Raw genomic sequence first — 12,876 nt, 5'->3', positions numbered from 1 at the left:
GTATCGAAAAGAAGAAAATGTGAGGGTGTATTTAAATCGTCCTTCCTCGGAGTGGTGAAGAAGTGAAAAACGGTACCAGGAAGAGGACACGTCGGAGGAGAACACGTGACGCACTACGTGTACGATGGGTTCGAATGTTTCTACGTCATTAGAGGGTTTTTCATACTCTCGTTGAGTTTCTCTCCCTCTTCTTTTGTCTCTTTCTCTCAGGCATTTGCCTTCGTTGTGCCTGAAGATGTTTAAGAACGACAATTTCCTCTTTTATGTATTATGAATGTAATTAACATCCGTTTCCGCTCTTCCTGTTGAATATACTTACGCCAGCAACAATATCCGCAGCCGATCTACGTAGCATCGAATCAAAACCATCAAATGCTGAACCAGTCGGTGTTGCCGCCGCAGCCACCACCACAACAACAGCAACAGCAGCAGCAACAACAACAGCAACAGCAGCAACAGCCGATACCGCTACCGCCGAACCTTTCGAACGGTTCGATTTACGCGACGGCCACGTGCTCGCCGGGCCCGACCAGTAACAACAACTCGCCGAATCCCATCTACGCCGGCCAGCAGCAGCTCGTTTCGCAACAACAGCAACAGCAGCAGCAGATACAGTCACAACCACCGCCACCACCGATGATGATGCCACCGAATGGTTACGGTCCCCCGAATGGTGTCGGTATCGTCGGCGGCGGTCCGTACGGTGTCGGGCAGCCTCAGTATGGTGTACCGCCGGTAAGATGGATGCCAAGACCACGGCTGTTGCTTGAACGTGTGTGCTCACTTACGCTTGGTTTTTAGGTTCCCCAGATGCCAATGCCACTTCAGCAGCAGCCTCCGCCACAGATGCAACAGAGCAACGTAGCCGCACCTCCGCCACCGCCAATGATGCCACCGATGTTCCCCATGTCGGCACCGTCAAATATTCCACAGGTAATGAAGAATACCCGTGGCTAAAGCTTGGTCGGCATAACGACCTTAACGGACTTCCTCAAGTACAGTAGACTCTCGATCATTTGCGGTAATACACTCTGTCCAGTTGCTGCATGGGATACATCACATCAAAAATTAGACTGGCGCCGGTTAGAAAATCGGACCGGACGACTGAATATCCACGTACAAAAGGGATAAAAGTCTTTAAGAATAAGATATCAGAAAAGTTGTTCGCTTTCGATATCTTTCAAATAAGGTTAAGGGTTAGCCCAATTTATCGTAATTGGACGTTTAAGCTCAGATAGTGTTGCATGTGGCTTTTAGTATACATGCATCAAACTTAATATTCCCAAAAACAGTTGCGATCTAAATTTAGGCTTGTCCAATCGTTGAAATCTAGCTTTTTGTGTTCAAAAATTGGTATTAGCAAGGTTGAAACGTAACTTTTTTCAACAAAATTTCCAATATTCAAAATATACTTCAATTACCTCGAGCTTTTCATTCAACGTGTTTGACATTGTTGTATCACTATCTAAAAATGTATTCCCCGAACGAAAAGACTAATTTCAACTGATACAATTCAGGCAATACTGAAATTTGTACAAATGTAAAACTATTTCCCGTATATAATACCTTCCCTGCTTTTCAAACCAATGTTCATTGAGGAAGAAGGTGGTTTTATACACTTGAAAATACGTACACGTAATTCAATAGCCGATATGACAGTACAAAAAAAAGTTATACATAAATCTAGAACGATTGTAGATAATCCGTAGGGTGGATAAGCCGACCGCGGTTAATCGGAGTATACTGTATCACCTTAAATCATTTGCTGCTAGAATTCTTTTCCTTTTACATTTTGGTTTTACAAACTTAAGTTTAATCTTCAATTTCTTCTTCACCACAGCCACCGGCACCCCCCATGCCGCCAAGTCTTAGCAACGCGGCCGCCCCTCCACCTCCACCTCCCCCGCCCGGTGCGAACATGCTCTCCGCGAGGCCGGCCGAAATCAACTCGTTGGCCCTACAGCTGGCCAGTGCCAAACTGAAACGCAGCCAGCCACCGAAAGCGTCGCCAGGTGGCGGTGTCGGGGCGTCGTCGACCTCTTCCCTGGCGTCGGCCGGTGCCGGCAGCAACGCCGTGTCCTCCACCGTGACGGAGAACAGCGGCAGCAGTACATCCAGTGGAGGTAGTGGTAATTATGGAACCATAGGTTAGCGCTTACTCACATACTAACACACTCGTTACTAATCTGGACTCTCATATGCCATCCTGCTGTTTCTTTCTCTCTTTCTCTCTCTTTCTCTATGTCGCTAAGTTCTACCATTGCTTCCGCCAATCAAACCCTCCTGGTTTTCATGCTCGCAAGTCTTGCCTAATTTACGCCATTACTTTCTCACCATGCGAAAAACGCGCAAACTAAAAGTGTCAGAAAAATGCATCAAACATTCATTGAAACTCGTTATTTTTGATTATAAGTTAATGTTATAAATATAACTACTACTAACAAAAAAAAAACTTTCACAAACCGTTGAATATACTGTTGATTGTCAACTAATAGTTGTGTTTTAAGATAAACTTTCATTACAACACTCTTGACTAATGCTTGACGATCGGCAAATGTTTGCGACTTTGTCAGCGATAACAAATAGGCGAGTCGTCGTCTGCCGTAGAAATGTCCCCACGAGAAATCAATTCGTGGTTTGGAGTTGTCCCACGTGCCAGAATTCGGTTTCATCGTGGACTTGAACATGTCCTACCAAACAATAAAAAAAAACTCAACCAAAACGTAACGTTAGCCATAATAGGATTCGTCTGGCGGATTTTTCGCCCTTTACATAATGCCATTTGTTTTGGGGGTTGCTTGTACCTAATAATAATGACGGTGGTTCTTTTCGGTGGTGGATTTTTTTGCTATGACATTCGACGAAAGGTCAAAAGCTTACTGGGTTTAGATGGAATCCTTGTCCGTGGATAATGGTTTCAATTGATTCAAGTACAATATTGCATGCTCATTGAAGAAGAAGGTTGTAAGGTTTACCCATGGTCGATTAGTGTGCTTCTTTGTTACAAATCCTGTATTAGCTGGAATTCGCGGCAATGGATTAAGTTTCGGTGTTTGGACTAAAATCTGCCAGTCGGGGGGAGTCTTGGGGGGTTTTTTATTCACTTTGTTAAAAGAACAGTTTTAACTAATTCTTGTATTTTATTTTATCGCGGTGGTACCGAACTAGGACGATCGTCATCCGGCATGGCATCGATGATGGATGAAATGGCAAAGACACTTGCCCGAAGACGAGCACAGGCCGAAAAGAAGGAGGTAAGTGGAGGGCGATGTGAAATGCAATATGAAAGTTACGTTAATCCATTCGTCGGTTTTCTGTTACTGCTTGCAGCCGGACTCCAACGATGACGGTGGCTCGTCCGGATCGGGCGCTCGTCAACGGGCCTGGGAAAAGTCGAGCACACTGCCGCACAAGTTGGGTAGCAACAGTTCCGCCGGCGGTGGTAATAACAGCAGCGCCGGTGGCCAGAGTGGTGCAAGCCTGAGCGGTTCCGAATCACCGAAACCGTCGCGGAAACGGTTCGGTAGTGCCAGCGAGGAAACGATACTGAAGGTTGGTTATATGCTGGATTTGTCCTCAATGGGCCTCCTCTGTATACTTGTTTTTTTTACCATTTTTTAGCAGATCAATGGTGGTGATAGTTTTTCCCTTCCGACCGCGGTCGAGTTCGATAATCTGAAGGAGGAAATATTGCGCGAAATGCGCAACGAAATCGCCAAGGCAAAGCAGGAAATCATAGAAGCTATCAAATCCGAGTTCAACCGAAGGTAAACGCGGGTACCGAAGAGGTGCGCGCCAACGCCGGTGAGGAAAGGGGGCGGAAACGGCTTCTACAACAACAACAACTAATTACTAAAACATCCTACTATTACTATTATTACTACGCGTTACTACTGTAATATCATGAAAGGAAAACAGGTGGTGTCAGCATAGCGAGAAAACGTAGGAAGGGACAGAGGTACACACACACATACAAATTCATCACACATCCGCTTAGGGTATTTGCATCGAAAATGGTATCATCCAACCGAGAAAAGAGGAGCAACGACGAGGTGACAATGTTGATGGTAGACCACATCAAACGGCGGGAAGGCGATGTGGATCATATAAGGGCCACTGTAAACGAGTTTTAAACGTTGATTTTAGTATTTACGTCCACATCGAAGGCGTATCGATAAAGTTGATTGAGTTCTACTACCGTTATCACGAGGGAAACGGTACAGTTTTATAGCATTTTTTTTCAAAAAGTGAGAGTAAATTTATATACTTCCCAAACGATTGTACTTTCGATGCGTTGGTTCATGCTAGTTTTAAAAATGCATTTCGAAAATGGTGCACCAGAAAACTATTACTATTTATTATTTCATGTTTAGCAGCAAGTTTGTGGTGAAGCGTGTCAGGTGCGACTATTGCGTGGATAATTTTGTAAAGCAACGCCTGTCGATGGCCAAAACAGCGGAGGAGTAAGTTCGGTTACACGCGGCTGCAGATTGAAACGATTGACCGTTGGAGCCTGTAAGCAAAGGACAGTTTCACGGCATTTTCGCATCTCGTGGATTTGAAAATGTTACACTATAGGCGGTAGTGAAACCCAATGTGGGTTAACCAATGGTGGTTTATTTTTATTGTGCTGATTTGAAAACGAATTGTTGAACGCCATGCACTGAATTTGTTCGTGTTCGTTTTGTTTTGTTATTGAATGAAGTTTTTCAGCACGAACATGTATAAAGTTCACCCACCAAGAATTGACAAGGAACTTAATCGAAATAATACACCACACACATACACACACATACTTGCTGACTGCTAGCATATACTGAACCACAAGACTCCAACGATGTTTAATATATCAATCGCAAATCGGTATGCGGAAGAATTGAACAGGTCGGAAAAAATTAAAAAAAGCCTAATATACATTCGATTTTGACCGAACTGCGCGACGAGCAGGACGCTTACCTACCGTCAACGGTATCGTTCGCTGCCGCCAAAACGGTTCCATTGCTCGGGGGATGGAATTTGATATTCGATTTAAAATGTACCCATCGCATTGGATATCAGATAAGGCATAAAATTGAAAAGTGTCTAGGCATGAAATACTATAAAAGTGAACGATACAGCCGTTTATCTCAACTTTTCATCTGCGAAGGGAAAAGAGGTAAAATCCGTACGAACATGGGGCGAACACCTGCCATGTAAGGGTAGTAGATAGATACTTTTTGGTTCCATGAGAAAGTGAGCGCGGACGGGAGTGGTTGGGAGTAATCTTGTAACGAATGTCTATCCATATGTCTCTAAGTGTCGTCAGCCATACTCTCTCTCTCTGTCTGATTATTATTGCTGTTTTGGTAGGGAAGCAACAACTGCAGGAAAAAGAGGGCAAAATTTACCAAGCTGAAACATGAAACCATCGGGAAAATAAATTAAATTAAACTAACTAATACGTATAAGCGAAAGTAAGCATTAAATAATAAAAAAAGAACAACAACATCTCAAAGGCTATTAGCTTTGTTTTTTTTTTTGTCAATCGCGCAAATAGTAAAATAAAATATACTAGAATAAGCAAGCAAAACCGAGTAGTAAACATAAGCTGCAGTAAGAAGCAGTTAAGATAGCTGCAAAACAAGCGCGATCGAAAAGCGTATTAAATCAAAATGTAGATAAATTTTTGCGATCGTCCCTTAATCGTACGAAAAGACCTAGAATAGTGGAAGGGCGAAGTTGTACCTTCTCACACCTTGAGCGAACGAAGGGTTGACTTTACTTTTGGTCGGGGATTATTTGAAAACGAAACGGCACACTAGCAAAACCAAGCAAAGGTGGGTGGTTCATTCGCTAGGAAGTTTATGGTTTCCTAGAGGAACATAAAAATGAAAATGAACGAATGTTTTTGTAAATATGGCAAACACAAAATGCGCAATAGAAACAGTAATTATAAAATAACCATGCATAATAGGAAGGCAGAAAAGAAACGAAACTTTCGTCATAGTCATCGATGGTAGTCAATGGAAGCGATACATTTGGCCGACTTCGTTCGTTTGTTTGTTGGACTAAAACACACACACACACACACTCAAACACACAATCAGGTGTTAAACAAGATGCAGATCTTCGGTCGTTACGCCAAGAAGAGCAGAAGAAGAAGATCTTGTCTTGATCCCTCAGAACTGAACTGACTTTTTGTGCGAGGGAGCAACGTATTAACTCGGAGCACTAGCAAAACCATTGATGCTAGAAGTATCCTTAGGCTTTCCAACAGTGCGCGCGTGTGCGTGTGTGTGCATGTAGAGGCGAGCGACCAATGGGAAGGCTCTCTTTAATTAATTAAAAGAAAACTAGATGCGTATGTAGAAAAACAAGCTATACGCATACCGTAATATTAAAAATGGACAGAATTAATGGTGCGGAACTGAAAGAAAGACAGTCAACAGGCAAAGCAATTGTAAAAGAGAAACGCTACAAGCAAAGTTGAAGTTCACTCACGTAACACTTAACCCAATAGAAACCAATGCAGATCTGGGAAGAACGTAGTACGAAGGGAATCAATCAGTTTTCGCAAACCGTTTAGAAAAACAAGGAGCAAAATAACACCAAACATGTGTTTGATTGCAACTGCCAGCAACCTAGTAACATGAAAAGCAAACAATACAACAACACTAAAGTGAACAATTACCCTACTAAACAGATTTTCGTTCCAACCAAAAAACAAAAATAATTGCACAAGCAGTTTCAAAAAATTCCACACCACATAAGAAAGCGTTAGCAAACGTAAGTAAAGAAAACAATAATAGTAAAACAAAGTATGACACCCGTTTCACATAATATGGAAAAACCGATACACCTGAACAGAATGGGAAAAAAGTGGATGGAAAGGAGATGTAAAACATGCTTGAAGGGGTGGAAACATCATTTGAGGCACGGCGAAGAACGTACGTTGTAGAAAAGGAAGGATTACTGACAACATTTAATGAAACCATAACGAAATGAATTGTACAACGCGTAAACCATATAAATCAGATCGGATGAAATGAAGAGTGAAATCCATGAAAGGAATTCTAACAAACTCAGTTAATAAGGTTCTAATGTGCTGAACTGAGACGGTAAAAGTAGATGCAGTTGAAAGGAACAGATTGGGCAGCGTCAACTTAAGATTCGAAATCTTGCTTTGGCCGGCTGACTGCAACGGTGTTGTGGGGTTTTGGAAACGTTTCAATGGGCTTGGTTTGTTGTTTGGATATATACTTACATACGCGTCACCGTGCCAGTTTCTATGTCCTTCCATTTTATCAGTTTTACGTAGATTTTCCCATACAATGTCCCTTAATTATCAGAATTGTTAACGGATCGCAATGAATGGCAAACAGTTGTCGACTTTAAGCAGTATTAACGGTGAATATTATAAAATGGGTTGATGGACGCATCAGGACGCTAGCACAGAAAGGATAGATGAACAAAACTCCATGGTATGCAAAACGGCAGACCGAATGGACGATGAAGGATTTATTTAATGTTTCCTACATATATTACTTGTTAGAAAGGAATCCATGGATCGTAATAGCTTCCGAAATCTGGTTCATCATTTGTACGGACCTACATCCAAACCATTTTGGATAACTATTCCGCCAAAGGTGATGAAAATTCACTTCCACCAGCATGACACACCGGCTAATGCAATAGGCAATCGCATGTGGTCACGTGGTCAATCTGTTCGGTTCGAATATACTTGAGTTGATAAACGAGGGAAAAGAAAAGGGTCGCTTATGCAAACGTTAGTGTTGGCAACAGTTGAATAAAGGCACGGAAAGTGACAGAGAAACGCCCTTTCTATATGATACATACGCAAACCCATTATGAATACGCATATAAACCTATCTTTGGATCCATCATGCTATTATATGATTTGTGATTTTATTTTAACTATAATTTTGTATTATTATAAATATTATTTACTTTTAAAATTTAGGAACGAACTTTAACTATTAGGCTTCTTTTATTACTCGCCATTGGTGGAAGGGTTGGTGAAAAAATGCGCAAAAAAGTAAACGTAATATTACGGAAAAGATTGAACCGATGATTGTGAAGCCAGAAATAAAAAGATTAGTAAGCAATCCAAGCGGAATTAAATTTGAATTTCGAAGGGTGGTGTAGAAGATGAAACCATTAAATAAAGAAATAACAAACAAACAAAAAAAAACACAATGCTAAAGGACCGAAAAAGATTCGAGTGATTAAAACGAAAATTGTAGCGTTAAAGTGATGAACACGGAGGTAGTGCGAATAGAGATTAATCGATAGAGAGCAATGAATGAAGAGTGAAGAAATGTTTAGTCAGAAATACGAACGGATCGTGTGGTATGAGATGGCGTAAAGTTGAGCAACATCTAGGAAAGGAGTAAAAAGCAAGAAAACCATGAAAACACTAAAACACAACACACATTATTATAGATAACCTACAAATTTTATAAAATTAACAAACAAGAAAAACAAAACGTATTGCGATTAATAAAAAAATGAAATAAACGTACGAGAAGATTGCGTTTTTTTATTCAAGAGGTGGAGTGGATCGTAGTTTTAGTCCTTTAAAGGGAACAGAATAGGCAAACTGTTCATCTGTCCTCTTTTAAAATTAAAATAAGTATTTGTTTGATTGAAAATTTGTACTCCGATAAAAGGTTGATTCTCAGAAATTTTCAAACGATACATTTTCTTTGCAAACATTTGTTGGTGAAACAAAGCAAACCTAACTTGGTTGTATTGAATTTGGTTTATTTCGACATTTTTATCCCCTCGACTATGCCAGGTTTTAATAAATAAGCAGATTTTCGAAAATACTCTCTTAGCACGAGCACGTAGGCGCGCCACAAATTTGTGCCTTAGCAACTGTTCGCAAGGATTGCATCTTCCTTCGTACCCGATTTGGTAAGCTTTGGCTTACAGATGTGGCAACGCAAACCAGTGGTCCGCTTATAGTGCCGTCAACACGCCTGCGAGTACACCGGAAACGGCCAGCATCGTGTAGCCGGTAGTGTACACTTCCTTGATCGTCAGGAACTTGCCCATGTCCCAGAACAGGTGGCGCACACCGTTAACCGTGTGGTACGCGAAGGGATAGGCCATCGTGAACTTCAGGGCAATCAGGGTCGGTGCGCTGAGGCCTTCGAGCATGGTCAGATAGTGCGTGGCGTCATGCGGCATGGCGAGCGCACCGAGACCGAGCGCAGTAATGTATCCGGTCAGGGCGAGGCCGGTGAAACGGTGCGTGATCGATAGGGCACTGGTCAGTTGGAAGCTGTAGATTGTCAGATGGGGAGACTGCGGGCGCTGCAGGCGAGCATTTCGGTCGTCGTGCGATTCGCCAGGGCGCTCGTCGGATTTTACTGGTTTCAGCACAATGGTACGAGCGGCCGCCAATGGAAGCGACCCATTCGTTCCGAGACCCTGGAGCAGCGAACGATTTCGGCAGGCGTTTCTAAAACACAAAATTGTGACACGTTAAGCACTCTAATTAACATTATGTAATGCAATTTGCAAGGAAAACCAGTGGATTCTCAAGGTAGTGGAGGTAACCACCTGGAGAGATCATATGGTTCCCTTATTCTCTAATTTATACCTTAGCAAGAGCGAAGCAGCCATGATTGTGTCGAAGAAAACTTTCGTTCAGAAATGATTCGAGCGATATATTAGCCCGAACAGGATATCGGGAAACAAGATTGCGGCGATTGTAAAACAATCCTCAACAGCAACAAAGTTCACTTTCCTCTCGACTAATATCTGTCAAAAGGTGCAAAGTGTGAAAAAAACAAATGTCAGTTATTATTAGTTTGACATTTATTTTTTCAAACAACACAGCACTTGATTCAAACTTATATTTTACTAATTATTCAGATCATTTAATTTAGTAAAATGAGAAACAATTAAATTAAGCTTGCTCACAAATAATTACTGCGGAAAATTGTGAAAGTAAATTTCGGTTCTGGCCCGGTGAAAATGTTACGCATTTATCAAACTCGGTGCATCAAAATATTATGTGCTCCATCTCTTTTACTCTACACAATTTTCGTGAGGGCGGTCGGCTTTGTTTTTGTTTGCAATTTCTGAGTTGGTGCTCGAGGAAAATAGAATTGCTTGCCGCATCGTACTGAAAATCGCCTTTTCCTGTAAACCTTTTTAGCAGAAGATGGTGTGATTGTGATGCAATTGAGTGATATTTGAAAAGAATTTGTCTCGGAACCCAGTGTTCATCGTTTATGCGGTAAGTAAATGGATGCATGATGTAAACGAAGAACGTTACAATCTTCATTACAACACTAATTGTGTTGTTTTTCCTTCGTGTCGTTTCAAAAAACTTTTGTAGCTCGTCGAAATTAGCTCGGTCAACAGTATATTTTCAAACAAACTAACAAAATGATGACCCGTCGGAAATCTGTGCATGAGTTGTCGCTTCAAGCTCAGCTACAGCATCAAGAGCGTACGGCAGAGGAAAATCAGCATGTCGCGGGAGCAAACCAGGCCAGCGCTGGTAATGTACTGCCACCAGCGACTTCTGGCTACAATCCTTCTATAGTAGCACAAACCAGCGCAACAGCGATAAGTAACATATCTGGGACGAATACGAGCTTTTCCAGCGCATCGCCAAGTGGTGTAACCTCAGTACCCACAAGCACAAACGTTAAGACTGCCTCTGTTAATCGCAGCAAAACTCCCAGGATTACCAAACGAAGCGTCCCGATCGATGGAGCTTCATCGAATGTTCCTCAGTCAACGGTCGTATCTTCTCCTCAATCAACTTCCGGAATAAGTAACTACAGTGTCCACGCAGGAGGAGGTGGTAATTCAGCGGCGGGTGGTGTGGGAGGTGGGGGAGGAGGAGGTGGAGCAGCTGCTGCCTTTATCGGTCCTATAGCGAATCCGATGCAGCAGACACTCATGCAGAACGGCATGGATCCAGACGAGATACCAAAGTTTAAGGGTTACCGTATAATCGAAATCGATCACTTCCTGCAGTGGGCTGCCTATTCACAGTTCATGCACTCGAAGCACTGTCCCGGGGGATTGCTGAAACCGTACCAGGAGTACATCAGTGGGTGCTACTCAACGTTTGCGATGAAGTGCAGCAAATGTTCGGCGATTATCACCCGATCGTCGGAAAACTACATCCACCATAACAAACTGATGAACCGGCTTGTCAAAGGAACTGTGCAAATGGGCAAGGATTACGACGAAATGCAGCAATTCATGGAATCGCTCGAGATCCCGTTCGTCACGCGGGACGAGTTCCAGTCGATCCGTGGGCAGGTGAGCTCTTCGCTGGAGGATCAATCGGCTTTGCAGCGAGCAGTGGAGGAGCTGGAACGGGCATCGGTTGCTTCGAAACGGAAGCGTCACGGTAGCTGCAAGTATCACTACGAGGTGCTGAAGGTTTACCTCAATAAGAAGATGAAAAAGATTGAGGAGAATCTGCAGCTTTCGGTAAACGATTCGGTCGCCTTGGCGGTAAATGCCCATTTGAAAAATGTGTCCCACGTACAGCTGATGTAAGTGATCTAGACTACGATCATGTGCCTGCAATTGAAATTAACCTACTTTATTTTCTTGTTTCTTTATGCAACCCTGCAGGCCCAACGGTCACAGTAGCAACATGAACTGTACGATCATAGGCGGCGGAGGAGCGATCGGTGGAACACTGACAGGAGCGAACGCTATAGCAGGCTATGGAACAGGTCCAACAGTAACCAGCATAGGAAATAGTAACAACAGCATTGTGAATAGTGGGCAAATGGTAGCGTTGAACGTAAATATGGGCGGCAACCAGCGGGCTGGACCCAGCGGTATGACCCTCGTAGAACCATCGGTCGTAAGTGCAAACGTAAGTGGCGGTGCTAGGCTTCCCTTGGTGAATCGTGATATGCATCACTGACCACTGGAACGAATGGAATGGCTTGGCCAGTGGCTACCGGATGATTGAACAACAGTGCGTGCATGATGAAGTAGTTACTCGAATAGTCATCGCGATATCCAATTCACTCATTTATAAAGTTCCTCCAATTTACCGAAAGCCACGCGAACAACAACGTAGGTTCAATACCATACGTGGATCATCCTTTCGGGACGCAATGGACGGGAAAGCTATACCAAAACTATGTGCCAATGGAAGAATAAGTTGACGGAGCGTAAACCGTGAGTTACGCGTTATCTCGCCGCAGTCATATTTAGCCGTAGGAAACAATTTAACTCAAATCTCAAAGGAGCACAACCAACAGCAAGTTGTGTAAATACCATAAATAGCGTTAAGGGATATTGAAGAAGCCTCCGAGCGCAAAGACGAAAGTCAACACGAAAATGGGAGTAAAATCGAATTGTCGTGGATATTTAAAAGTTCATTCTAGAAAACTCGCAAGTAAGTACATCCTTGCGCTTGGGTGAGTATATCGTTGCTACTCTTTTAATTTACATTATCCGAGGGCTTTTTAGGTACATATAAAATTGATACGGTCTTTTCTTGTGAAAAAATAGATATACAAGGATGCAACAGGAGTATTGTAGGAATTACTAAAATCAACACACTGTTATTTTAGTGATTCAACAGTATATATTTTATTAACTCCTTCACAGTTTTGCCCTGAGCCTGACTCGGGAAAGCGGATGGAATTTGTACTGAGTCTGGATCCGGCAGTTTTTCGTCAAACATTTTGTTTCTACTTTCGTTGCAAGTAGTTTATTTCGCGTGCACCTGCTTTAAAAACACGTTCTTATGTGTTTGTAAACTTTTATTCACATATTTGACTCTAATCGATGCAATTGAACCAAATTTTTGCTTATTATCGGCAAATTATTGCTAATCAGAATCACAAATAACACATATTAAAACTGATCATTTTT

General features: G+C 42.4%; 3 protein-coding genes across 3 annotated transcripts in view; 2 read left to right on the top strand and 1 right to left on the bottom strand.

The window, feature by feature from the left end:
* LOC131285358 (protein enabled) overlaps window positions 1-4,269 on the top strand; it is a 29,414-nt gene extending 25,145 nt beyond the window's left edge. The window contains exons 5-10 of the mRNA XM_058314212.1: window positions 325-735; window positions 802-933; window positions 1,841-2,147; window positions 3,169-3,254; window positions 3,331-3,552; window positions 3,622-4,269. Coding sequence (XP_058170195.1) covers window positions 325-735; window positions 802-933; window positions 1,841-2,147; window positions 3,169-3,254; window positions 3,331-3,552; window positions 3,622-3,771 — 1,308 coding nt within the window. The 3' untranslated portion in view covers window positions 3,772-4,269. The remainder of the gene's footprint in view (window positions 1-324; window positions 736-801; window positions 934-1,840; window positions 2,148-3,168; window positions 3,255-3,330; window positions 3,553-3,621) is intronic.
* A 4,479-nt stretch (window positions 4,270-8,748) lies between these two features.
* LOC131287520 (succinate dehydrogenase cytochrome b560 subunit, mitochondrial) lies at window positions 8,749-9,749 on the bottom strand. Its single transcript, XM_058316580.1, has 2 exons — window positions 9,608-9,749; window positions 8,749-9,466 (listed from the first exon to the last, which is right to left on the bottom strand). The coding sequence occupies exons 1-2, from the start codon at window positions 9,628-9,630 to the stop codon at window positions 8,962-8,964; spliced, it is 528 nt and encodes a 175-aa protein (XP_058172563.1). The 5' UTR covers window positions 9,631-9,749; the 3' UTR covers window positions 8,749-8,961.
* A 359-nt stretch (window positions 9,750-10,108) lies between these two features.
* Window positions 10,109-12,632, top strand: LOC131287192 (uncharacterized). Its single transcript, XM_058316220.1, has 3 exons — window positions 10,109-10,249; window positions 10,352-11,531; window positions 11,614-12,632. The coding sequence occupies exons 2-3, from the start codon at window positions 10,402-10,404 to the stop codon at window positions 11,912-11,914; spliced, it is 1,431 nt and encodes a 476-aa protein (XP_058172203.1). The 5' UTR covers window positions 10,109-10,249; window positions 10,352-10,401; the 3' UTR covers window positions 11,915-12,632.
* The last annotated feature ends 244 nt before the right edge of the window (window positions 12,633-12,876 follow it).

This window comes from Anopheles ziemanni, chromosome 3 (genome assembly GCF_943734765.1).
Source record: "Anopheles ziemanni chromosome 3, idAnoZiCoDA_A2_x.2, whole genome shotgun sequence".
Lineage (NCBI taxonomy): Eukaryota > Metazoa > Arthropoda > Insecta > Diptera > Culicidae > Anopheles > Anopheles ziemanni.
The sequence above is the reverse complement of the archived record's forward strand: the minus strand, read 5'-3'. Positions and strand labels throughout refer to the sequence as shown.

Bases quoted from the DNA above. Each gene is read 5' to 3' on its own strand.
- LOC131287520 (XM_058316580.1), bottom strand. From the start codon at position 9,630: ATGGCTGCTTCGCTCTTGCTAAG. The intron at 9,467-9,607 runs GTATAAATTAGA...TTTGTGTTTTAG, and splicing joins GCTGCTTCGCTCTTGCTAAG to AAACGCCTGCCGAAATCGTT.
- LOC131287192 (XM_058316220.1), top strand. From the start codon at position 10,402: ATGATGACCCGTCGGAAATCTGTGCATGAGTTGTCGCTTCAAGCTCAG. The intron at 11,532-11,613 runs GTAAGTGATCTA...GCAACCCTGCAG, and splicing joins GTGTCCCACGTACAGCTGAT to GCCCAACGGTCACAGTAGCA.